Source organism: Humulus lupulus, chromosome 4 (assembly GCF_963169125.1).
Source record: "Humulus lupulus chromosome 4, drHumLupu1.1, whole genome shotgun sequence".
Classification (NCBI taxonomy): domain Eukaryota; kingdom Viridiplantae; phylum Streptophyta; class Magnoliopsida; order Rosales; family Cannabaceae; genus Humulus; species Humulus lupulus.
The window spans coordinates 11,936,600-11,963,949 of NC_084796.1; the positions used below are offsets into that span (position 1 = coordinate 11,936,600).

At 34.1% G+C, this 27,350-nt stretch overlaps 2 protein-coding genes across 5 annotated transcripts; both read left to right on the forward strand.

Annotated features, from left to right (window-relative positions):
- Positions 1–539: 539 nt before the first annotated feature.
- Positions 540–3,445, forward strand: LOC133828826 (scopoletin 8-hydroxylase). The gene is made up of 3 exons (XM_062258918.1): positions 540–1,048; positions 1,133–1,532; positions 2,995–3,445. The coding sequence occupies exons 1-3, from the start codon at positions 540–542 to the stop codon at positions 3,247–3,249; spliced, it is 1,164 nt and encodes a 387-aa protein (XP_062114902.1). The 3' UTR covers positions 3,250–3,445.
- A 5,175-nt stretch (positions 3,446–8,620) lies between these two features.
- LOC133829962 (molybdenum cofactor sulfurase) lies at positions 8,621–18,325 on the forward strand. 4 transcript variants are annotated; one of them, XM_062259828.1, is made up of 22 exons: positions 8,621–8,879; positions 9,062–9,160; positions 9,816–9,874; positions 10,095–10,255; positions 10,455–10,591; positions 11,186–11,312; positions 11,495–11,597; positions 11,703–11,748; positions 12,015–12,053; positions 12,165–12,321; positions 13,111–13,213; positions 13,929–14,045; positions 14,557–14,634; positions 14,755–14,856; positions 15,091–15,160; positions 15,279–15,389; positions 15,597–15,661; positions 15,862–16,013; positions 16,613–16,707; positions 17,339–17,478; positions 17,655–17,765; positions 17,862–18,325. In XM_062259828.1, the coding sequence occupies exons 1-22, from the start codon at positions 8,768–8,770 to the stop codon at positions 17,967–17,969; spliced, it is 2,292 nt and encodes a 763-aa protein (XP_062115812.1). In that variant the 5' UTR covers positions 8,621–8,767; the 3' UTR covers positions 17,970–18,325. The 4 variants fall into 4 exon arrangements, 3 of the variants coding, with proteins under 3 accessions (XP_062115812.1, XP_062115811.1, XP_062115810.1); XM_062259827.1 differs by having other exon boundaries at positions 10,467–10,591; positions 16,475–16,707; XM_062259826.1 differs by having other exon boundaries at positions 8,622–8,879; positions 16,475–16,707.
- The last annotated feature ends 9,025 nt before the right edge of the window (positions 18,326–27,350 follow it).

Genomic DNA, 27,350 nt, shown 5'->3' on the forward strand with positions numbered 1-27,350 from the left:
GTTAAATTAAAAGTAGCTTCTAAAATAACTTTTTTAGCCATTTTAGCTCAAATTTAACTTAAAAAATGAAGAGCTTCGCTGAAGTTGCTCTGTAAGGCGCTAACAAATCTGGCTTTAGATTTCTCAATATAAACAAATTAAATCTAGCTTTAGATTCCTCAATAATAAACAAAATTGTACACTTATTATAGTATAAATATATTATCTTTTTAAACTATTAAAGGTGTGGCATTAAAACCACTGAAACTCGCCTCTTTGGAAGGTACACAACAACTCTGTCACATGCTATCCAGTTGATTATTTACCAGAGCATTTTTCAAATATATATTTATAACTATATAGTACACAATGGTTGGTGGTATCTCCCATACCACGCCGTTTTGAATCAAAGTGCATGAATAATTACGCTTAATATTCATACTTGCTACTATCTATCTATAACTATAACTATAGGTATATAAATACATATACATACATACATCGTATCAACCAGTTTCTAATATAATTTTCCTTACAAAATCAAGCAAGCAAAAAAAAAAATGGCAACGACTTTCAACGACGAAAACTCTCTATTCAACTTCGTCGTCAGAGACGGCAACGGTGTGAAAGGCCTAGTCGATTTGGGCGTGTCGAGAGTCCCGGAGAGATACGTGCAACCGCCGAAGGAGCGCATAGAGAAGACGAATAATGACACATCATCTCCGCATCGGGTAGCGCCGATCGATCTGTCGAAATTGGACGGTCCCGATCGGGAGGAAACGGCGGAAGAGATCATTCGCGCCGCCGAGAGTGTGGGGTTTTTTCAGGTGGTGAATCACGGAGTGCCGCTGGAGCTGCTGGAGTCGCTTAAAAACGCAGCGTTTCGTTTCTTTGAGCAAGAGGCTGAGAAGAAGGCTGTGTTTCTCAAAGGGGTCAGCCCCAGTCCGCACGTTAAGTACGGAACGAGCTTTGTGCCGGAGAAGGAGGTTGCTTTGGAGTGGAAAGATTATGTGAGTATGGTTTATACCAATGATGATGATGCTCTTGCTTATTGGCCCCAGTATTGCAAGTAAGATCTCCTACCACCTATTCTTCAAAACACATTATTAACATTATTTCACTATTTTTATATGAATACGTAATAATTTTTTAGGGAAGTGTCGCTTGAGTATCTAAAGACATCAATAAACATGGTGAAAAAAATACTTGAAGTTCTCATTGCTAAGCTTGGAGTGCCATCAGAGGAGTCCTCAGAGATTATTGAAGCTCTGATTGGTCTCAAAATGGTGAACATGAATTACTATCCGGCATGCCCTAATCCGGAGCTGACCGTCGGCGTCGGCCGCCACTCCGACATGGGAGCCCTAACTGTGTTGCTACAAGATGGGATTGGTGGACTTTACGTGAAAATTGAAGAAGAAATGGATGATGGTGATGACGATGACGATGACGATGATGATGATAGTACCAATATTGAAGGAAAGAAAGGACAATGGATGGAGATTCCTCCTATTTCTGGTGCTTTGGTCATTAATGTTGGTGATACATTACAGGTAATAATTGATCAACCTTTCCATACAATCATATCCCTTATACTATTTAAGGTCCATAGTTTTTTTTTTTCTTTCTTCTTAAATTTAATTTAGATTGAGAGAATATGTACTTTGGGTTATGCAAAATACCATATATTTTGCATAAATACTAAAATAGTATCATCTATTTTGCTATTCATACCAAAAGAATACCTTAGACTTATTTTATTTGTCAAAGTTATTATTTCAAAAACATTTTTACCCCTTACTTATATATTTTGTTTATAACTAAAGTTATTTATACTTATTTTTAAAAACTTAAATAAAATATAAATAAATTTACATACTTATACATTTAATTAAATGTATTAATAGTATAAGTTTATTTAAGTTAAAATCAAATATTAAATAATAATAAAATGTAATACTTGATTTTATTTATTTTGTAGTTATTTTAAAATTTTTTTTATTATTTCTTTAAGTTTATATGTTTTTAAAAATACAATTTAAGTATTATTAATTTAATAAACGAATTAATAATACAGTTTTAATTATAGAAAAATATATACATATATATATATATACATATGAAGGTAAAACGGTCTTTGAAAAAAAACTTTGATATCTAAAGTATCATTTTGGTATGAACAACAAAACAACAACCATTTTGGTATTTATGAAAACTGAAAAGCATATATAATAGTCTGTATAAATTTAGAAGAACAAAATAGTATATTATCTTATATTAAATGTAATAGGTAAATGCATTAGTTTTATTTAGAAAATATATTAATTTATTAAATTATTATTTAAAATTTAAATAAATTAATAATGTTATATATTATAAACGAATGACATAAATATATTAACAAATAAGTTATTAGAAGCAAAAGTTTTTTATCTTTTGATAATGTAGCATTTAAATCCCTATATTTTTTAAGGCAAAAGTCTCTAATCTTTTGAAATAGTAACATTTAAGTTCCTAATATTTTTTTTAAATACAAAAGTTCCTTACATTAACATATTGGTGCACTTATTTCCTAAAAACTCATTAATTATTTTTAATAATTATATTAATTAATTTTAAAATTGTAAAAGTCAAATAAAATTGTATTTAATTAATAAAAAATGTAAATTAATTTGAAAAATGTATTAAAAAATATATATTACATACTTTTCTAAAATTACTAAAATAAAATTTTATTCATTAACACATATTTACATATTATTTCTTTTTTACTTATCAATTAAATTAAAATTATGTTATTTTATTAGTTCTTACTCCATCCAATCAAATAATTTTAATTCAAGAACATAAGAACTAATATAATAACACAATTTATATAATTATAATGATTCATGCCGACCACATAACATGATAGGAGAGCTTTATTCAAGTTGGTATTTTTGTAAACATATTTGCAAATATAGTATTTTTGTAATTATGGATGTGGATGTGGATGTGGTTTGCGTTTGTGTTCAGATAATGAGCAATGGAAGGTACAAGAGTGCAGAGCACAGGGTGCGAACGACGAGCAGAGAATCAAGAGTGTCAGTCCCAATATTCACCGTCCCAAAACCAACCCAAAAGATTGGACCGCTGCCTCAGGCGGTGGAGAAAGATGGGTCCCCTCGCTACAGAGAGGTCTTGTTTCAGGATTATATGGCTAACTTTTTTGGGAATGCACACCATGGAAAGAAATCTCTTCATTTTGCTCATGTTGACTACTCTATATAAATCTATCACCAAATCTGAGGGTTTTTGTTTTTTCTTTCTTCTTTCTCTGTGTTGTTGGGATGAGTAGTAGTAATAATTATAGTAATAAGGAACGAACAATCATGGGGCTCTTGATATTTTCCATGTAATAATTAATTATTGTCTTTACACTTTCACCAACATCTTTATAAAAGATATATTTGACTTGTTTGGCTAAGTTTTAAGCTGTATTTAATTTCTAGGATTAAAAAAAAAATACTTTAGAAAATGTTTAGGTAAAAATAAAAATATTTTTTTATTTAAAAGATTTTTTTTTTGTGGCATATTTTAAATGATTTTTTTTTGAGAAATTTGGAATCCTAAATTTTTTTCAAAAGATATTTTTATGAAGTTATTTTTTTTAAATTAGAATAATTTTATTATTTTTAAGTTGCTCATAAAAAATATTTTTTTAATTAATATCTAAATACTTTAAAAAATCTTTGTATAATTGTTATTTAAACAGAAAAAATAAGTATTTTTTTTTGTCAAAATGGGACCATTATGCATTTTATTTCTAAATTTGACTAAATAATAGACAATGTGTATGCAATTTTCATATTTTATTTGGAAGATAAAAGGGATATTTTTTGGTTTTTCCTTATAGAAAAATTAACAAATAATTTATCAACATCGGTATATGTTAATTTTTTTTAATATAAAAACATTAATATTTTAATGTTAGTGGAGGAAATAATTTTGGAATTGTTCAATTTTTTCTCACAAAGTTAGTTGCTATAATTGCTATAGCTAAAGCTTGATTGAAACATAGAAAAAGATTACAAAAGGTATTTGTAATAGACCTTAATTTAGCGACTATTGATTTCATTACTCATTATGTAGTCACAATACTTATTATGGCTACATAAATTTTGACTTACTTGTATGAAAGTTGAGTATGAATACTTTAATTGGATTGGTTTCTACTTCTATACATATTGATTGATTGGCAAAATTTAACATTTAATTATAGCCAACACAATTTATTACTTGTAATGTAACTATTATCATCTTGATTTTGGTAATTGCATTTGCTATTAAAATTTGCTTTTAATTTTTATATATAGTTTGTTACAATATTTATAATTTTGGGCTAAAAGTGTTATATATAATAGTCATAATTTTGGGTTATCAAATGTAATTAAACAAAAACTTATAATATAAGAAACTAAATATTTCTATCACGAGATTTGCTTGAATACCCACTTATAAGTATTTGGTTTCTATAATACCAAATTATATTCTGCATTTTACCAAATAATACAAATACTCCCTAAATAAAATTTTGATTAAAGAGAATTTTTCATTTTTATGGCTTTTATAGTAAACATTTGCAAAAATATGGGGAAATATAACTTTTTTGAAAATTTAGTTAAAAGTTCTTAATTTATGGGAAAACAATAAAACACAAACAAAACCAAAAACAAAACTTCCAAACTCATAATTCAATAAGAAAAGGCAAGGGAAAATTTGACTAAACACCAAGACAAATGAACACTCGGTCGCACTCTCCCTCTTCTTCCCCCAATCTGACCCACCCATCTTCTTCTTCTAGTCGTGATCGTTGGAAGTCTAGACTATGACAGTAGCACGAGAAGCAACGATGACAGATCTAGCAGAGGTCTAAGCTTCGGGCTAAGTTTCAGCTTTGACGAGGGTGGCACTGAGTCAAGGCAATGAATTAAGGTGGCCTATCGTCGCCAATTACAAAGTTGGCTTTGAAGTAGATGATAATTTGGTTCGTTTATGCTTGTGTTTATAACCATATTGTGCTTCACTGTTAAACTAATTTTTTAATGCAACTTCCAAAATCCATAGGGTAGGGACATTAAAGGAGCAAGAAATAATGAAAGGAATCTAAAAGTGTCATTGGAAGATGGAAGCTCTCCAAACCTCATAGCCTACCATACGGATGTTAAAACAAAACCCATATATCTACATTATTCCTACCTAGTTCATTTATATATGTATGTATATGCACCTGTTTGCTGTAGAAGCTCTAGAGAAACATTGAGTTTATATAAAACATAGATTATATATGTCGACAAATGTATTTATATATAGAACACATCTCCAAATAATCAACTTTCCATTTCTTTTATTTTATGACAATGTTTGTTGTAATGTGCAAGTCATTTCAACATTGTTTTAATTTTACCTTGTATGTGTGATTTTTTGTTTATCCCAATTGTTTGGTGCTGACTTTACTCCTTATTTCTTTATATAAATGTTGGTTAATGTGTTGATAAAGGTAAGAGTCCAATGCTTATATAATTTTCTACATTTACATATATAGTTATTTATTTAAATATGTTAATAATAATACTTTTTTTGAATAAGATTAATGATTTCCATTAATTATCTAAGGTCAACAATACTCTCAAGGAGTTATATGTAGGGGTGTTCATAAAACCGCCCACACTGCACAAACCGCCTACACCGCACCGTAATTTGTGGTTTAGAACCATTCACGGTGCGGTTGCGGTTTGTATTTTTGCCAAACCACACGATGTGGTGCGGTTTGTGGTTTTAAATTTTATAAATGCAATTCAAACCACACCACACCACATCATTAATATATTAACTTTTTATATTATTTTTTTCAATTTTACTATATTTAAAGTTAATGCATAAATATTTGTATAGTATAATATAATATACACATTATCTAAAAAAATAGGGTTTATACATTTTTGGACCCTGTGTTTTGTCTCATTACCTGTTTGGACTCTATGTTTTGACAAATTACTTTTCAGACCCTATATTTTGTAAAATGGTTAAAATAGTACCCTAAACCCGATTTTGGTAAATGATTTCTCAACTAAAATCATAAATAATTTACCAAACTAATAATTCAAAACAAAAATAAAATCATTCTGCTTTTCTTTATCAAAATTGAGTTTAGGGTTCTATTTTAACCATTTTACAAAATATAGGGTCCTAAAAGTAATTTGTTAAAATACAGGGTCTAAACAGATAATGTGACAAAATACAAGGTCCAAAAAGGTATAAATCCAAAAAAAATATAATGTTTCATAAGATGCTAACACATATTCTACTTCAATCTAAATATATTCCTCCTTAATTAAAATAATATTTACTTTTATAGTACATTTTTTCTTTGTTATTAGTTTGTTATATTTTTATTGTTTTGCTTAAAATTTATTAGCTTGTTGTACATTTAATTATTTTGTTAAACACTCTATGGTTATGAGATTTATTATTAATATTTCTTAATTATAATGTTTAATTGTTAAATTATTTGGCGATAGGTATAAACCGTCCACACCGCCCCGCACCATACCGCATTTTTGCGGTGTGGTTTATGCGGTTTGAGGTCTATGTGGTGCGGGTTGCGGTTGGAAAATTGTTCAAACTGCATATGTGGTGTGGTCTAAAAAATTAGAGAAAAACCACACCACCTGCACCACGAACACCCCTAGTTATATGTATCTAAAAAAGAATTTCTTACGATAGAAGAGGTAGACCAGACCACTTTCATGAATTGCATATTCTTGAACTTGATTCAACCATATTATGGGTAAGCTTTTTTGGTTACTTAAATATCATTCAAACTTTATGCCATGTGTTTGCATTAATGTGTATGTTAAAATTGTTGAGTAATTGTTTTAAGGAGGTTGTTTAGGTCTAAGCGTTTGGGTAGTTAATTCAAGTAATTGAATATTGGAACTTTGAAAAAATTTACAAGAGTTGTGGCTAGGGAGGAATTATATCAAAGTAATTAATTTATGGGGCCTAAAATGTATCAAGAAGATTATCTTGCTAAGTAATCAATGAAATTTTAGGAATCATATCAAGGTAATTAATTTAATTGGATTGGTTTTACAATACCTTCATGTTTAGTTTGTGCTCTTTTTAGGTTTTGTTGTCACAATGGATTCAGAGATGAGCTTGAAGGTATTATTTTGTGCGATAGGTAACTAGTTATCTTCACGTTCTGACATGTGTGTATAATTCTGAGTTATTTATGGTAACCGATTACCTATGTTACTAAAATTATATTTACTTATTCTTCTTCATTTTCTAATGAAGTATTCTTCTTCTTTTTCTTTAATTTGTTTTTTAAAAATAATTTATAATTGCTTATAAGATAAGATTAAGTCTTTTTTTCCTTCAAATTTCATGTTTCTTTTCACATATAATATAAGTAAGTTTTCACCCTCCTATGGTAACTGGTTACCCTCTTACGGTAGATGGTTACTCCTCTCAGGGTAACCGGTTACTCCTGAAATGGTAGCAGGTTACCCTGACGAGAACATCTAAATCTCAAACAAAAAAAAAAAAAACTTAAATGTGAAAACGTGATAAAAAGTAATCAGTCAAGTAACTGGTTACCTTATCAAAACTTGAAAAAAAAACATACAATTTAAAAAAAAAGAAAAAAAAAATGTTGATAATAAATTAAAAAACTAATAAACACAATTCATATTTTTTTAAAAAAAACTTCACAAAACAACAAAGTAAAAATTTAATATAAAAATAGTTATGTAATATTAATATAAAAAAATTAATTAAGCTAAAAAATAATGATCAAATTACAAAAAAATTCTACCAATTTAATAATAAAACTATCATATAAACCAATTTTTATACAAAAATATTGGAAACTAAATCCATAAAAGTAAAAATTCTTAAAAAAAAAACCATAAAATACGTTTTTTTTTAAAGCTATATTTTTGTAAAGTTAATTAAAAAAATCCATATAAAATGTAATTTTCACTTAAAATTAATTTTAATAAAAAAAATAATACATTTCATTTGTTTATGTGAGATTATTTAGGTAAAACAACATATTATTTGACTTTGCAAAATATATTTTTTTTATCATCAGTGTTTTGAATTGATTATTTGCTAAATGAATAATTAAGACTCATTCTTTTTTAAATTTTAAAATAATTACTTTTTCAAATAGTTTTAAAATAAAATTTTATTTGAAAAATAATAAAATAGTTTATGTTTTATTTAAACACAATATTTTTATTTTTTTATAGTTTATTAGAAAATATATCAAAAAAATTTCAAATATATATATATATATATAAAGAGAAATATATATTTTCTTAATGAAATGAGAAATATTATTGATTCATTAAAATTAATTTTGAGTTGTAATTTATAGAGTTCAATATTATTTGTTCATGCTTTATGTATGTATTTTTAGGATAGACGGTAAATTTGTTTTGTAGCTAGAAGATTTTTTTAAAAAAGCTTTTATAGATTTTGTTACATTATCAATTCTTTAAATAAATAAATTTTATTGTGATAAAAAAAAGTAAATTAATATTAATGAACACGTGGCTATTTAAAGAGACCACACGAGTATTCTGAACTGCGAAGTGTCTTCTTCTTCTTCTTCTTTCTTGTAGCTTATGATAATTTATTTCACGTTACCAGCTACAGTAGTACTGTACCAAACCTGAACTAAGTTCCCATTTCTGATCTTAATCTCCTCTGACTCTGAACTTTCTCAAGTACATTTATGGCTTCAGATAAGGATTCCTTTCTCAAAGAGTTTAGTGGGCTCTATGGATACCCGAACGGTCCCAAAACCATCGACCAAATCCGAGCTACCGAGTTCAAACGATTGGGTGGTCAGTCTCTAATTTTCTTATTGTCTTTATTTGTCTCCCACAGATTCACACTGAAACGAAATTGAGCTGCTTTTATGGTTTTATTGTATTTTCTTCTTCTTCTTAATTGTGATTGAGATGGAGAAGTTTTTTTTTTTTTTTTTTTGTAAATTGAATTTTTATTGGAAAATTTTGATTGTTAGGTCTTGTATATTTGGATCATGCTGGAGCTACTTTGTACTCTGAGTTGCAAATGGAAGCAATCTTTAAGGATCTTTCTACCAATGTTTATGGAAATCCCCGTATCCTTTTTAATTATAGTTTTATTGATATGATAGTAGAAACATAAAGATTTTGTTGGTTTTTGGATTTTTTTTCCAACCTTTTCACGTTAATTCTGATGTTTTTTGTAACTTTATCTATGATTTTCTTTGGAGAGTCTAGGTACTACTGCTTTACATTCCTTTACATTTTTTTTCTTGGTTAATTTAGTAAGTAATACTCTGGTCTCTAAGATGGCATTTGAATTTACTTTCAAATTGGTTCTGGGTCTTGGGGTTATAAGGTTTCTGGAAATTAAGTCGTGGTTATTTATCTTTTGAATGATTGAGAATCTATTCCGCGGGTACTTTCAAATTTCAAGGATCATTCAAGAAAATTTAAAATCACAATTCATTACTCATTCATTTGACTTTGAAAATTCGTTTTTGATTCTTGTAGTTCCTGAACACCTAGATAGAATCTACAGTGGATGAAGGTTTTAGGAGTTGTTTATGTTTTTTGCGTTTGTCTTAATCATGTGATATTTTCTCGATTAGTTGTCTTTATAATTACTAATTAATTCCATTGTGATAGTTTTCACTTTCATTCTTGTTATGCTTATGTTTTTTATTATGGCCTCTACTAAAAGTGTTTCAGATTGTTCATATTCAGTTAAGATCCTTAAGGAAAATATAGATAGCCAAAGTGATTCTAGCTCTGCCTCTGCTGATATAGTTAGGGAAGCCCGCCAACAGGTACCTTATTTTGTGTCTATTTCTCTTTGACTTTTTGGTGTTAATTCCAAGTGCTTATGATTATTCCAAGACTGCAGCTTTACAATTGTAGTTTGAGAGTGTTAAAAATAATGAGTGTGAAGATTCTACATGCCAAAGCAGGGGAATTTTGTGAATGACAATTGTTGTTGCATGAACCTTCTGTGGTTATTATTAGGCCTCTTGTTTTGCTCTCATACAGGTACTTGACTATTGCAAAGCTTCTCCTAAAGAATACAGCTGCATATTCACTTCTGGGGCAACCGCGGCATTGAAGCTAGTAGGAGAGGCTTTTCCATGGAGTCCTGAAAGCTGTTTTATGTACACAATTGAGAATCACAATAGCGTCCTTGGGATTAGAGAGTATCCTATGATTCCTATCCTACCATGTTTTTATTTTACATCATCTGACAAAGATAGATTGTCAACTTCTTGGCGTGCATTGTAGGGTATCATCTCACTTTTATTATTTTTCTCCTATCATGAATCCTTTGATCTTGTTTCCTTTTCACTTTACTATGAATTTGTGATTCCTTGGTTTGTAGCCCTTAATAAGCTTTAGATATGCTTTAAGTCAAGGAGCTGCAGCTTTTGCAATAGACATTGAAGAGGATGCACATGATAGCACATCTATGAGAGTATTACAGCACCAGGTACAACGGAGAAATGAGGCTAAATTTCTTCAGGATGAGTGGACAGGTAAGTTACCACAGGCAGATGAAATATTGCTTTCAAAGAGCAAAGGTTTGAGATCTATGTTTAATACCACACATCAAACATGAGCTAACATTATAGTCTAGTAGTTTTGTTCTATGACGAACTCAGAGCTTGTGGATTTACTATCTATTATTTGAAGAAAGAGGGGATTTGAATTTAGAAATCTTGATGCATATTAAGGGCATGCCTAGCAGTGAGTTGTTGTAGTTAAGCTATAGGGGAATGATTATGCAGTTATAGATAATAGTTTCTGACTATATTTGATGGAATTATTGTGTTATGGCTTTCTGGGTGACTATAAAGTTTTAAGGAACTGACCCAACACAGAAATATTCTATAGGAGGGTAATAAAGCTGCTTAGGTTGCTTTCACTGAGTTTTGGCACTTAATTATAGCTGAAGATGATAGAATAGTTACTTCCAGAATGACTCAATTGTAGTCAAATTTGCATATGGACAGACTCATGTTTGGCCAATTATCTGAGATTTACATAAGGGACTGTTTAATTTGGAAGTTGGTAAATGCTCTGGGGCTTCTTACAATTCTGCATTTCATCATGTACTTTAACTTGTGCAGGTAATGCGTATAACTTATTTGCCTTTCCATCAGAATGCAATTTCTCAGGCTCGAGATTCAGCCTTGATTTGGTGAAGAGGATGAAGGAAGATTCTGCTAGAATTTTGGAAGGCTCTCCATTCTGCAAGTATACAAGTCATACAATATTCTTAAGCTGATGGTGTTTTTTGCATTCAATAGATTTGTATTCTAACAAACATAAGAATTGTGGTTTTCCTCATCATACTGATAGGTTAGTAGGCATATAGTTTTAACTGTCGGAATATTGTTTAATTTAGTGTCCTTGTTTTCTTCTTATGTCACAATCAGTGGCCGTTGGATGGTATTGATTGATGCCGCAAAAGGAGGTGCTACTGAACCACCAGATTTATCCCAGTATTCAGCAGATTTCATTGTTTTATCTTTGTATAAGGTATTTGTCTATGTATCTTTTTGAATTCACTCTAAGAAACTGTATTCTTTTAATTTGATGCTTAGTGTTCTGTTTTTGTTTGTGCCCACATGTATTTTGATAAAGCTATTTGGCTATCCAACTGGACTTGGAGCGCTCATTGTTCGAAATGGTAAGCAATGAGCTTTTCTCATGAAAATTTAATTTATAGTTTTTTTTTAATCTATTGGCTTTAGGCCCTTGTTCTGATATATTTCTTTTTTATCCTCTAATTGGCTGGATTTTTTTTTCTTAAGATCTATGGAAGATTTAATGGGCCTTTGTCTTTAGTTCTTAATGTTTAAATACATACATACATAATGTTCTTATCCTTGAGTTATTTCTCTTAGGACGTTAAAACAATTTGTTAGCCTTACGTTTTCATTATCTAAATGACAGATGCTGCCAAATTATTGAAGAAGGCCTACTTTAGTGGAGGTTGGCTTCTACATATCGTACTCTTAATCGATACTTTAATTTATTTACTTATAAAAAGAGATAAAGAATTCTTTAGTTATTACCTATGCTAATCATAATAGGATATTACAGGCACAGTGGCTGCGGCAATTGCTGATATTGACTTTGTTAAAAGAAGAAAAGGTATTGAGGAGCTGTTTGAGGATGGGACCGTTTCTTTTCTAAGCATTGCAACTGTTAGCCATGGGTTTAAAATTCTCAATTCCCTTACAATATCTGCCATAAATCAGTAAGTACTAAAGTCTTACTTCACTCTTCCATCAAGTCTTTAATGCCAAAAATTGAGTCTTCTTTTGTGTACATGCACGCACCTTCTCAATATGCATATGTAAATATATGCTTGCACACAATATAATATGCATGTATGTATTTGTGCATTTTGTTTTAGGAAACAAGAACTATTTATATATATAATCATATATCAGTATGAACAATATTCAGGGACAAGATGTCCCCAAATATAGGAAATAAAAATTAAAGGATAGAACTCCACTGAGGTACCGAATCTGAAAGTAGTAGATTTTAAAAATCTTTAGTATCATCAAGCCGTAAAGCCACTCATAATTTAATACTAGTCCACCAAGAACCAATGTCTTCTTGTTTATCTACAAATATTCTCTTGTTCTATTATTTTCTATCCCTTGTATTATGTATATATTAATACAGTTGATGTTTCATTCAAAAAACAAATATTTTATTGTTCTTTTCCAATCACAAAGACCCAATAAACATCTAACCATGCTGAATTCCAAAGCTTGTTGCCTCTACCATTCCTGTATGGCCCATCCCTTTTGAAAGAGATATGCATATACAATTTTGAGGGAACACCTACTGGTCCTTGAATTCATCCAACAGTCTGAACCATAGTTTTCTTGCGAAAGATCAATGTAGCATCAAATGCGCTAAAATCTCAATGTTCCTCCTATCTATGTGCCCACCTGTATATATTTATACGGTATATGGTCTAATATTAAAATAAACATGCTCTAAAGTATAGTGACCATTTTCCTCTTTGAAGGCATACAACATCACTTGCTGTGTATGTGCGAAAGGTACTGTTGTCCTTACAACATGAAAATGGAATCAGTGTTTGCAAACTTTATGGAGCTCCAGCATCAAAGGTTAGTTGGAAGAAATTAAATTTGACACACACACACATATTTTAAAAGAACCCTTGCAAATCTAAAGGAAAATTAGCTATTAACGTGCCTACAATTTTATAGTTAAATATCTAAAGAAACTTTGTAAATTGAGTAACATGATAGGATGTTTACTCGCAATCGACTTCTTAATGAGTGGAGTGATGGTAAAGCTATATTATTTAAAATATTGAATCTAATTGACTGCCTTGGTTATCATTATTATGTTGGGATTGTGTAAAAACTTCAGAATATGGATTTTTTTCTTGGGCTCGAAAATTCTGATTTGTACAATGTTTATCTAGTCATTAATAATATAAAATACTTTGATTTTATTTCAAAAAAAGCATAATTGCTGCCATTATTGAACCTGCAGTTAGAACACTCTGAAGTTACTTGTTAGAATATCGAGTCCAAGTGTCCTAAGGATTTGTTCCACTTAGAGGATAAGATCTATGAAATTCGGAAGTTTTCAAAAAACTTTCCCTGTTTTATGATAGACTTTGGTGACTCTGTGGACCTTATGCAAAAAAACTGCATTGTGTTTATGAAATCATTTTGTTTCCTAAAGGAACATGGCAATTTATTATATATATATATATATATATTTGGCTGTTTCCTCGTGCTCTTCTTTTGTCAGTCTTTCTGGTTTGCAAAGGAAACCAGTCTCACTCAAATATGAACCTTATCCTGTTAGGTTTTACGTCATGAACTTGGCCCTATTATCTCATTCAACTTGAAAAGGCCAGACGGTTCTTGGTATGGATACCGTGAAGTTGAAAAACTAGCATCTTTGTCAGGAATTCAGTTACGGGTAAGAGTTGGAAATTCTTGCTTGCTTTCTTCTATAGCTCATCAATTCTTAAATTCATATATAATGTATTTCTTTTTTTTTTCCTTCCTCTTGCATTTGCATACAAAATTTATTTTCACGGAGTGCTCTATTTAGACCAATGGAAACTGCCTTTGCAAGCAACAATTTATAGGTGTGTGTACTCTGAGATTGTACAACTGACATGGCTGCCAAATTATATGAATCATGATTTGTTATATAATTTCCTTGCGGTATTTATTACTATTAAAGTGCTTTTGTTGTTTTCCATTGGCTTAAATTTTCAGGGTTGGGTCTTGCTTTCTGGCAACACTGCTTTTGTATTGTCATATTGACGATGCAAATGTATCACCCTTTTGTTTTATGCTGTTTTATTCTCACTTTTTCAACAAAAGGTTCTGTATGCAATCACCTTTGTTGCTATTAGAATCAGCAATATGACTGCATTTGTGGAATGATAGTGGTGGTACGCTTATCCCACTCTTCTAAATAGACAGGATGTTTTTGCAACCCTGGTGCATGTGCAAAATATCTTGGATTGTCTCACAATGATCTTCTCTCAAATATTGAGGTAATTCAATGTCTAATATATCAATAACTTTCATTATTGCTGTATTTTGTGTATGTTTTTAAGGCTTGCGTTAGTTCCTAATGGGATACATTATTAATTAATAATTGTACCATTTTTTAGGCTGGCCATGTTTGCTGGGACGATTATGACATAGTTCATGGGAAGCCTACTGGAGCTGTGAGAGTATCCTTTGGCTACATGTCAACATACGAAGATGCCAAGGTTAACTACTGCATTTCAATTTCATATATTAAACTTTAGTTGTGAATTCCAGGTGAATGTATAAACATATTGGAAACTGTGATTTCAATTTTAGTAGGCTACTTGCTTATTCTGCTCTTGTAGGGTGCAACGAGTTAACTATTTAAAATACATATAAAAAAAAGTTCTGAAACATGTTAGCTCTTCTAGTATTCTATCTGCCTGATTGTCATTTTGTTTTCTTTGTATTTGCAGACATTTGTTGATTTCATTAAAGATTCCTTTGTAGCATTACCAAATCAAACTGCAAGTTTGTACAAGCAAGGTTCATTCCCTCTCCTAATGAAAGTTATTGTATATGCTGCCTCATTATCTGCCATTGATGAAGTGCTTGCTGTATTTTATGATATAATATTGTATTTGACATCTAAATTTACTCATAGATGATGAAGCCAGACTCTCAACTGCCAAAGTTGGCCTCAGATCTATTATTATCTATCCTATCAAATCATGCGCCGGATTTAGCGCAGAAATTTGGCCTCTAAGCAATAATGGTAGCTATTCATTCTCTATCCTTTTTTTAGTAGAATTTTTTTTATTTGGATTAACCATGTTGCATATCTTGATTGTTCAATTGAAGACATTTCTCCACCTCTATTTGTCTTTTGTCTTTCATTGAAGTTCAATGCATCTTAACCACAATTGTTTTTTCAAGAATCTGCGAGTGTAATAGCCCTTACAAGCTATGTGTTCTTGAGCAGGTCTACGGTATGACCGTGAATGGCTGCTTACAAGCCTTACTGGTGAAGTTCTCACACAAAAGAAGGTGAAATTAACATTCTTCTGAGCATGCTCAGTTTCATATCAATAAATGGATGTTAATATTAAATTATAAGTTACAAGATATCATGGTATCATGTACTTGGAAACTTCATGTAAAATATTGATAGGCTCACTTTTTTCTTTATACATCCCGATGACCACATGCTTGATATCCTGTTTTAATTCATTGAAATTGATTTCTAGGTCCCAGAAATGTGCTTTGTAAGGACTTCGATCGACCTCAATCTAGGAATACTGTTTGTAGAGTCTCCGCGCTGTAAAGTGAGACTGCCTATCAAACTTTTTCCAGATTCAGATAATGGTGTGAGAGATGAAATTAATGTCCATGGGCAGAGGTAAGATACAATGTGGTATATAACGGGTGCTTGTTGCTTTATCTTGTAAACATAATATTCTTGTACATAATTTTCCATGTGGTGTTCTCAAAGATTTTAAGGATCGACTCTAATTTCCGAAAGAATTTTCTGTTTTTACCTGATCATAGTAACTCTAAGCTGAGCTTTTGGCATTTCTTGTTGGTGCTGTTGCTTAAACTTATCAAATTTCCCTGAAACTTGTTGAGCTGAAATATTTGGATTTATGTAATTATTATCGAGAAGTCATAAAATATTGGTGTGCTTTCAACATTTATTGGTTTCATGCTGTTTGGAGAATACATTTTCTAATTTTCTCTTTCACTTGATGACTGTGGAAAGAGCGCTAAATGCATTAAAATTGTCATGTTTGAAAGTTGTCATTCTCATCTCAATTTATGTTGCAAATCCTTCGTAGTTGAAATTATATTTTTTCTTATTAGATATGAAGTTGAAGGTTATGACAATGAAATCAATAGTTGGTTCAGCACTGCCCTTGGTCGACCGTGCACTTTATCACGCTGTTCTAGTTCCAATTACAATTTTTGTTTGAATAAGAACAAAAACATTGGCATGTGCAGAGATGTGCAAAGTATATTAAATTTTGCCAATGAAGCTCAGTTCTTATTAATATCGGAAGAAAGCACATTTGATCTCAACAACAGAATAAGTACAAGTATGTATTTTACTATAGTCTCTCTCTTACATGACTAGTCAATATGACTTGATTATAAAGAGATATCTGGAGTTATCTGGTGATTGTTAGTAGTTTTCTTTTCCCCTTTCTTGCTAACTTAATTTTGGCTTAAGATTTAGTCTCTACCACACTCAGAAATGACCCAAGTCGTAAGGCTATCAATCAAAGTAGTGTGATTCTATGATCTATAAATTTGAACTTGTTTTCCAGCCATGGGCCATTATACCTATACATACACCTTTTGATGCATTTCTAGAAAGAAATAGAAGAGGATGTTTAGGTAATTTTGACGTGTCCTGCTATTTAACTACATAATTCTCTTCCATATCTATAGCTGGAGCGAAAATAAATTAGAGAGAAAGCATTAGGATCTCAAAACAGCCTAACAAAACAGGACTAGGGGATCCTAAGATCTCTTCAATAGAACTAAAGATAATATTATTGTTGTGGGAAGGTCCACGATGAAATTAGAATCCACCTTAGGGGGAGCAATATGGAAATTTTCAGGATACCGAGAAATCAAAATTCCAGACGTCGATCTTTCAAGAATTAATTTGATCTTAGTTTTAATTGACCACTAAAACTTCTGCCTCTTGTTAATTGATTACAGGAGGTGTTCAAAAGGGTGCTGAAGGAGTTTCATTTCAAGTCAATCCAATGAGATTTCGACCTAACCTAGTCATATCTGGAGGGGAACCATATGCTGAAGATGGGTGGAGAAATCTTAGAATTGGGAACAAATATTTCAGTGTAAGTTACTATATAATTTGCTTTAGATTTTAGAGTAAATGCTTGCTTCAGCAACAACTAATACCAACATTCATATGTCATGATAGCATTACACTTTTCTTTAATTTGAGACAATAATAACATTCAAAATAGTTTATGCTAAATATTTTCACAAGTAACAGCTTGTTTTGTTTCAGTCTTTAGGTGGATGCAATCGTTGTCAGATGATCAACATTGTTCATACAGATGGACAAGTACAAAAGTCAAATGAACCTTTGGCTACTTTAGCATCATATAGGAGGGTCAAGGTAAGACTAATTGAGTTGAATTCATAATGCTAATAGTGATTTTTCCTTTGTTTCTTATTAAATATCAATTTAGTAAAATTAATTATTTCAAAGCAGGGAAAGATCTTGTTTGGTATACTTATGAGATATGAGAGCAACGATGGAGTACAAGACAGTGATATATGGCTTCAAGTGGGAGATGAAGTGCATCCAAATTGCATTTAGGATTGAGATTTTTCTATGGAGACAGCTCTTTTGCCTAGTCAACAAGTAAATCAAGGCGGCTCAAGACCAAAGTCCTACCCAAATAGTCACCTCATTACTACATTATATACGCTAAAAACATATTATAGGTCTACTTTTAGCTCTAATAAAATTACAAGAATAAGCAAGAAAGTCCACTAATAAAGCTTTTTTTTTTTTTAAATAAACGATGTCCCTTATTGTTGTAGATCTACAGAAACATAACGAGAAATATAGTATAGATACCTTTCTTTTCGTTTATTTCATTGTTCTCAATCTCAACCTTCTTTGTACCAAACATGTAGAAGAGATGTAATCATCATAAAAAGGTTTTTGTAGTTGCATTGCTTTTTTTTTTGTCAAGTTAATTTATAGAGATGCAATAGTAAGTGATGAGTGGTAACTTGCTAACGATGGTTTTTGTAAAAGCACCAAAAATTCTTTCCCTCGAGCATTTTGTGAGGTGTGAAATAAAAAAAATATATGTACCAAAAGATTTAGTGTGAAGAGAAGAGAGGTAACGTTGACAGTAGACTCACCATCACCCTAATTATCATTCTTATGACAATAAAGTCAACCAAAAACAAATGCGCTTCAGACCTAAATCTATCTCTTTTTCTTAAAAGAGTAATTAGCGGCAAAATTTCTTATAATTTGTATTGAGAAATTTGACTCTTTATGCTTAATAGGGAGTTGTAATTCAAAAAAATGCTAGCCATTTTTATCATTGCAAAATAATGCCAATTCATAATAGGATAACCAAAATATTCCTCTCACAACTATCTCCTCTCTTCCCTCCTCTCTTCCTTCTTGTTTCTTCCTCACTCTCTTTCACTCACCTCACCTCACACCACCACTAAGAGCACCACGGTAGAACCCCATCGAGTAAGGGACCGCCACTAAGAAAGCCATTCGTAGAGGGGATCAAGACCAAAGTAAGAGTTGAGAAATATTGGAGAAAAATTTCATGGGTAAGCAATTTTTTCTTAAATACTTGGATTAGTGATGTTTCCTTTAAACTTTTTGGGCATTTCAAATAGATCTGAGCAATATTTGCACATTTTTTTTGGGGTTTTTTTCTGGTTTTTTGTTGATCTGTGTTTTCTGCGAATTTTCTGGGTTTGGGTTGTGCTCGATGGGTGCTCGATGCAGGCTCGATGGCACATCAATTTTTAGGGTTGCATGTTCTGCTCGATGGTTACTCAATACCTACTCGATGGGTGCTTGATGCCTGCTCGATGCAGGCTCGATGGCACATCAATTTTTAGGGTTTCATGTTCTGCTCGATGGTTACTCGATACCTACTCGATGGGTACTCGATGGTAATGTGCATTATCAATATTTCATGCATGCTCGATGGTTTCTCGATGCCTGCTCGATGCAGGCTCGATGGAACATCAATTTTTACGGTTGAATGTTGTACTCGATACCTACTCGATGGGTACTCGATGGTAATGTGCATTCTCACTATTTCATGCATGCTCGATGGGTGCTCGATGCCTGCTCGATGGAACATCATTTTTTTACGTTGCATGTTGTGCTCGATGGTTACTCGATACCTACTCGATGCAAGATCGATGGTAATGTGTATTCTCATTATTTCGTGCATGCTCGATGCCTGCTCGATGCAGGCTCGATGGTCATGTTTTTCAGCATCGTTAAAATACCATTTCCTACCATCTATTTTTCAGCTAATTGTATTTGTGTTTTTTTTATTTCAGGTTATACTGTTTACGTATTTGTTTCTTACAATGGTGTTTGGGAAACAGATGGTAGGAAATGGTATTTTAAGGATGTTGAAGGTGAAATGATACCAGTAGAGAATGATGTCACTTACTTGCAACTACTTGACATATTGTACGAGACATTTCAGGTGGATAGAGAGGTGTATGAATTGAAACTCGAGGTGTCATACGGGCGACCAACCATTTGCACCCGTTCAATTGAGGAATGATCGTCAAGTTCGTGTATTCTTAGGAATAAGCTTGAAAGAACGGGTAGTCTTATGTGTGACTCCAGTTAAGAAGAATGTCATATCAGATCCTTCTCCTAGTGTGAACAAAAAAGATACGACCAGTGTCGATCCATCTCCTGCAGGTAGCAGTTACAAGCATCTTAGCGAGGTGGGCACTTTTGTTCCAGTTACTGATCCGATAGCTACTATTCAGCTTGATTTACCACAAGGAGGTCCCACAAGTGTGCTTGAGGCATATGAGTATGATCCCTATGTGAATGATGATCCAGTTGGTAATTGCTTTGAAGATAATGATGATGGTTCCGAGGATGACTCGTATTATAGTGCAGATGTTTCAAATGAGGAGTTAGACATTTCCCAAGCCCAACAAGTAGAAGAAGAGTCAGGACTGCCTCTTGCACAGGCACACCTCCCAACTCAAGGACGCCGAGCACCTGCTCGAAGCAGTAATCAACCTGCTAGGACAGAAGATAACACTGGGTGGAGGGAGACAATTGTATCAAGAGAAGATCACACCAGATGGAGTGCTCCAATGTTTACAAAAGAAGATATTGAGGCATCTGCTAAAACCCATTCCTCATCATCTGGTGGACCAATGGGAGAAATATATGTTGGGAAGACTTTTGAGGAAAAGATTGATTTAAAAACCAAAGCTGCTCTATTTGCAATGAAGAATAACTTTGAGTATATAGTGAAAAAGTCTGGTACTGACGTGTGGTATATCACATGCAAAGATCCTGACTGTTGTTGGATACTGAGAGGGAAAAAACTACCAATGTCCCCCATGTTTGAGATCACGATATACAAGAGCGTACACACATGCTCACTAGAAGTGCGACAAAAAGGTCATTGTCAAGCTGCACCGTGAGTCGTTGGACACCTCATAAAGAACAAATACTCAGTTGATGGGACCAGTTACATGGCAAACAACATAAAGGAGGATATGAAGAAAATTTTTGGTATTGATATGAGTTATGAAAAAGCATGGAGATGTAGAGAGAAGGCACTTACGTATGTTAGGGGGACATATGAGGATTCGTATTGCAAGTTTCCATCCTACTTGCACATGTTGCAGCAAAAGAATCCAGGTACAATTACTGATTTTGTCACTGAAGATGGTCGTTACCTATATTGCTTCATTGCCCGTGGAGTTTGTAGGAGGGGATTCATATTTTGTCGTCCTGTGATATGTGTGGATGGCACGTTCTTGAAGAATAAGTACGGTGGCCACATGCTATGTGTCGTTGCTTTGGATGCGAATAGTCATTTATATCCAATTGCGTTCGGGTTGGTGGATAGTGAGAACCACAACTCGTGGAAATATTTCATGACGAAGTTGAAGGAAGCCATTGGGGACGTTGATGACTTGGCTTTCGTGTCAGATAGGCATGCTAGTATTATTCATGCTCTAGAGGTTGTCTTTCCTGATGCCTACCACGACGCATGCTACCATCACATCAGTATGAATGTGAAAGCCAAGTTCAAGACTGATCACTGTCACAGTGAGATGTGGGCAGCAGCCTATGCATGGAAGAAGACCGAATTTCTAAAGCATTTTGAAAATATTAAGCGAATGGATCCTCCTATAGCTACCTATTTGGAGGGAATTGGTTTCGATAAGTGGTATCGTCCTTTCTTTCCTGGAAAACGATGCAATATAATGACAAGCAACTACGCTGAAAGCTTCAACAACAAGACCAAGGATGCAAGAACCTTTCCAGTTAAACTTTTTTTAGAATTCATTCGGTTCACACTATAGTCTTGGTTTTCTGAACGACATAGTGTGACAGAGAAGACTACCACCAAATTATCCACCCTGATGGAGGCAGATGTATCGAACAATGCTGACAAAGGAAGGTTCATGAATGTCTATGCCCTTGGTCAATTCGAGTTTCATGTAACTGCTGCAGACAACGATGCTGAGGTGAATTTGATGACGAAATCATGCTCATGTGGGGTATTCCAGCTCATAGGCACACCTTGTCCCCATGTAGCTACAACAGCCATAGAGCGTGGAGTGAACCTTTACTCTTTGTGTTCACCGTTTTATACCATTGAGTCATGGAGGAATTCGTACAAAGAAACCATTTACCCAACTGGGAACGAGGATGACTGGATACTTCCAGATGACATTAAGAATATGGTAGTTGGTGTACCCATAGAGAAACAACAAGTTGGTCGTCCAAAAAAGCCAATGCTAGGAAGACCAAGGACAAACCGTTGGCCATTCGGTGGGGAAAAACCAATTACAATGCGTAAGTGCAGTAGATGTGGTGGTCGTGGCCACAACAAGTCCGCAAAGCTTGGCTTTGAGTTTATTTTTTGTTGTATTTTATTTAAACTTGAAGTTGAAGGTTATTTTTTGTTTTGTTTTTTTATTGTCGTTCATGAATTTTGGTTGTTAATTGTCGTTAATAAAAAGATGCTCGACTCAAATTTTTTTCTTAATAACCTAAATTTTAAGTAAATAAATATAACAAGAGAATGTTCAATGTCTAACATTCTGATACCATAAGTCAACTGTCCATTTGTTCTTAACAACTCCATGTTGTCATGGCAGATCGTGTGAAGTGGTAGCCTACCCAATAAGTGTTCGATGTGCTTGATGGCATACACACCACAATCTCCACTGTGAATGAAACATAAATTGCATTAGTAACAAAATCAACATAGAATTTAATTTAAAAAACTTGAATAAAAACTAGAATTTTGATTACCTGACTTTAGTTTGGGGTACTGAATCAACTGGCATGCGGTGCACGTTGAACTCTTTGCATCTTTTAGCTCCAGGTGGAATTTTCAACCGAGGGTCGTCCTTGAAAAGTTATGACTGCAATAACAACGATGGGAACAAAGTAGACCATGACTTCATAAACGATTGCAGTTGTTTATCACTTATCACTGTCACATCCGAATCATAAACATTCAGAGTCCAAGTAGAAATGGAGGCTTCAACTGCAAACCAACGCGCTTGAAGGTAGTCCTGGCACCAATATACAGTGTCTACTCCCTTCCACGATGGCAGAAATTGATTGTCAGTTCCCATAATCATTGATATCACATCTGAATCCCACAAAAACCTTTTCTTATCCGCTTCCTTGGCATTCTGATATGCATCATAACGGGACCGGTACCACTTGTGAGAACATAATATTCATCACAACAGCATCTTGCCGATACGCCCCGGGATAGAACTATCAACGCCTACGTAGCATATGCTTGGCCGCATCAATATGCTGCAAAAATTATAGGAAAGCAATTAATCAACCTATCGAACCCCATGAACCCAAATCATCTGCCTATCGAACCCCTATCGAACCCCATGAACCCAAACCATCTGCCTATCAAACCCCCATCGAACCCCAATCGAACCCCATGAACCCAAACCATCTGCCTATCGAACCCCTATCGAAACCCCTATTGAACCCCATCGAACTCCATGAACCCTAACCATTTACCTATCGAACCCCATTTAAAGCTACTAGAACCAAACCATCTCCCTCTATCCATCGAACCCCTATCGAACCAAATTTAATGCTACTACAACCCACATCGAACCCTATCGAACCCACTGTTTATACCAGATAACAAATATTAATAAAATTACTTACCCCATCATCGATCCAAAACTGTGGTGTCTTCATCGTCAGAAACCAACTCAGACCATACACACCAATTTGGACATCCCTTTTCGTCTTGTTCGGAATATTTCCAAGCAACCACTTGCCGACCGTCCTGTATTGTGTAGCAAGTGGCTTCTTTAGAGGGTCTAGGACTAATGGCATGTCATCAATCGCATCCAAACGAGCTTTCTTTCTGGTTGGGTCGGTGTAGTCTTCAAATTTCTTAGGTTTGCGTCTTTTCCTCTTGGCCAATTCAAGCTCTACACCAGCAACATCCACAGGTTCTATAATAGCAACAACCGGGGTCTCAGGATTTGCTGTGAGTACTATCGGGGGAGGAGTGCCTATGTCATGTACGAAAAAATCATCTGGGAGGTCAAGTGAGTCAGAATCAGAATCATTTGGAAGATCTTGTACGAATGTCAAGATCTTATTGAAAGCATCCATGATGACCGCCTGGTTCTTTAAGATGGTATCCTGACGACTCTTGACTCGCTCCAACCTCTCCAACACCTCCCGTAAATCAGGTTGATCAAGACTGGGGTGTACCGATGGGGCTGGGGCCGAGGGTGTGGGGCCGATGGGGACTGGGGTATCCTCATCATTAGAGCCATCAACAAAAATATTGGCTGCCTTCGCAACCTCAACAGCTATCTCCGCCACCTTCTCAAAATCAGTGGGAGTTTCTACCTCTTCTTCTTGGCCCAACCCAGGATACAAGGGAGCATCACCCTCCGCCAGAGCGCTATAATAATCTATCTCTGAAGGCCGGGGCTTCAACATGGACAACGTAATCAACTGCATCAAATACAAAGCATTAAGTTAGATTGAAACCACCAAAGAATACTCTATTTTGACATAATATAGCAGAACTTACACTCATCTTCTTGAACATCGGTGCATGGTCGGCCTTCGAAATAGGACACTCCTTATTGCTCTAATAACTCAGCATCCTCGAAAACTGGTTTCCATGGTTAATACCATACTCTCGTGCAAATTGCTGGATGGCTTCGTATGCCCAATACTGCAATGCAGGGACATAACCATACAAACTATACTTTGCTTCTTTCTGTTTCCCCTTAACTTCCTTCTTCTTCTCATAGTTCCTCTTCTGATGATGCATGCCTTTTTTACATGAATCCATAAGCTTGTTAAAAGACACCTTCCTCCATGGGTAAGTAAAGAAGTACTCAGTGTCCTCCACCATCTTCAACGAATCTATCCAGACATTTAACTTGCCCTCCCGTGCAAGTAAAACCCCCTCAACAAAGAAACATAGGCCTAACTTGTAGGCATATTCAACTACAATGCAATTTTTTAAAGCAGCCTCCAAATGCATTATCTTCACTGTTTCTTCATCATTAAAGTACTCCTTGATTAAGCGGTCACTAGTCAAGTGTTTCTTCAAATCAGTCTCAGATGGCCTGGAACTGAAGTTCAACCCCGTAACCAAAGCAAACTCGCCTCTACCAAATCTACAGGGTCTAGATCCCAAATGTAAATGCAACTCATCCTCTTTGATGCATTGGATCTTGCGCAACATTAATTGATGTATGAGAGATGCAGAGAAGTCTAACTTCTCAGCCATGAAAAATTGTTTGAAAGGGGATTCCTTCACCCTTTTTATCAACCCGAGCTCCTCAAACTTTTCCTTGATTCTTTTAAAGTAACCGTTGCCCCTATATGTGACTCGTCCAGGAAAGTGATCTGTCAAGGGTAAAAGAAACTTCGGCATCTGCAAAAAATAAAGATAAAAATAATACAGTTAAACAAAGTCACGTGAAAAATCTATCAATAAACATACATGCAACCATCGAACCCCTATCGAACATGCATCGAACACCCATCGAACCCTTATCGAGTACCCACCGAACACCCATCGAACCCCTATCGAGCAACCCTAGAGCATGCATCGAACCACCATCGAACCCAACAGAAAACCCAATCCATCGAGCATGCATCGAACCCCCATCGAGCATGCATCTAATTTCTTAGGTTTAAACCTAGAACCCATAATGGGCCTACCCTATCAAACCCAATCGAGCATGCATCGAATGACCATTGAGCATGCATCGAACACCCATCGAACCCCTATCAAGTACCCACCGAACACCTATCGAACCACTATCGAATAACCCTAGAGCCTGCATCGAACCACCATCGAACCCAACATAAAACCCACTCCATCGAGCATGCATCAAATCCCCATCGAGCATGCATCTAATTTCTTAGCTTCAAACTTGGAACCCATAATGGGCTTACCCTATCGAACCCAATCGAGCACGCATCGAACCATGATCGAGCATGTATTAAATCACAGAAGCACAAACCTTAAACCCCAAAAGACCTAACCTATCGAACCCAATCGAGTATGCATCGAACCCCTATCGAGTACCCATCGAGTATGCATCGAACCCCCTAAATGCCTACCCATCGATGCTCATCGAACCCCCCATCGAACCATCGAGCAACATCAAAAAAACCGGGCGAAAACTCGCAGTCGTCTTTCAACATACCCATTCCAAAATACTCAAACAAAGCAGATCAATATGCTCAAAAAAATTCGTAAACTATGCAATAAACGAAAAAGTCACAACATTCACACAAAAAATTAAAAAAAAATATACATATAATCATATATATACACACCATATGCACATCTAAATACAATAAGGGAGATCGACCTTAAACTTTTCCTTAGTGGGTCAGGGACCGTTGAGGCGGAGGAGGGAGGTCTCGGGGAATCAACTCGGAGTTGGGTTCAGGAATCGTCGCCGTGCGGGGTCTCGGGGAATCGACGAGGGAGTTGGAGAATCGCTGTTGGTCTCAGTGGGTGGTCTCGGGCAGTCGATGACGGCGGTTGTCGTGCGGGGAGTTGGAGGATCGACGTCGTTGGGGGCACGGTCTCGGTGAGGGAGGAAGTGTACTGAGAGAAAGAAAGACAGGGAAAACTGAAGAGACAAGTGGGAGGTTCAAAATGTGAGGGGTATTTTGGGTATCCTAAAATGAATTGGCATTATTTTGTAATGATAAAAATGCCTAGCATTTTTTTTGAATTACAACCCCATATTAAGCATAAAAAATCAAATTTCCATTTAACCCCTATTTTCCCCCATTCTTTATATTTAGTAGGAAAACCTTCCAAACCACTCTACCGTTAGCAAATTTATTGTTACATTTCTTCCACTCCGTTATATTCCTCATCCGTCTTATGTGGCTACTTCAGACCTAGTCTAGGTCAGCTTTTACATCCCACGTGTCAATTTAACAAGACCATTTATAAAAATAAAATGAAATCAAAATAAACAAAATTAAAAAATAATTAAAATATAATCAATTAATTAAAATAATATAAAATTAAATATAAACTAAAGAATCAAAAAATGAAGAACACCAAATCGCTTTCATCTTCTTCCTCAAAAAATCAAACAAATCTAATTTGGGATTAACCTCCATCTTCTTAACTAACACACATAAATCAACACACCTAAATCTATTTTTTTTTTCAGATATAAAACTCTGAAATCTGTAGAATTTCGATAATACTCGATGCCAACTTGATGGGTCCTTAAAAATCAAGTTTTTTATATTAAAAGAGTATTTTTGCTCGATGCATGCTCGAAAGTACTTGATGCAATTCTTGCAAGAGGCGTAATTTTTCACTTGGGTGTTAGTTTGAAGCGATTATTTTTTTTCCTTGGATATTTTTTCGATATCTACACATTTGAGTAACATATATACACACATTTGAATGAACTTGCACTA

What these genes read in the sequence shown, in the direction of transcription:
- LOC133828826 (XM_062258918.1), top strand. Translation starts at nt 540, where the DNA reads ATGGCAACGACTTTCAACGACGAAAACTCTCTATTCAACTTCGTCGTC. An exon ending in TATTGGCCCCAGTATTGCAA is followed by an intron (nt 1,049 to 1,132) that starts GTAAGATCTCCT and finishes ATAATTTTTTAG; the next exon opens with GGAAGTGTCGCTTGAGTATC. An exon ending in ATGTTGGTGATACATTACAG is followed by an intron (nt 1,533 to 2,994) that starts GTAATAATTGAT and finishes GTTTGTGTTCAG; the next exon opens with ATAATGAGCAATGGAAGGTA.
- LOC133829962 (XM_062259826.1), top strand. Translation starts at nt 8,768, where the DNA reads ATGGCTTCAGATAAGGATTCCTTTCTCAAAGAGTTTAGTGGGCTCTAT. An exon ending in CAATGTTTATGGAAATCCCC is followed by an intron (nt 9,161 to 9,815) that starts GTATCCTTTTTA and finishes AGGAAAATATAG; the next exon opens with ATAGCCAAAGTGATTCTAGC. An exon ending in TTGGGAACAAATATTTCAGT is followed by an intron (nt 17,479 to 17,654) that starts GTAAGTTACTAT and finishes GTTTTGTTTCAG; the next exon opens with TCTTTAGGTGGATGCAATCG.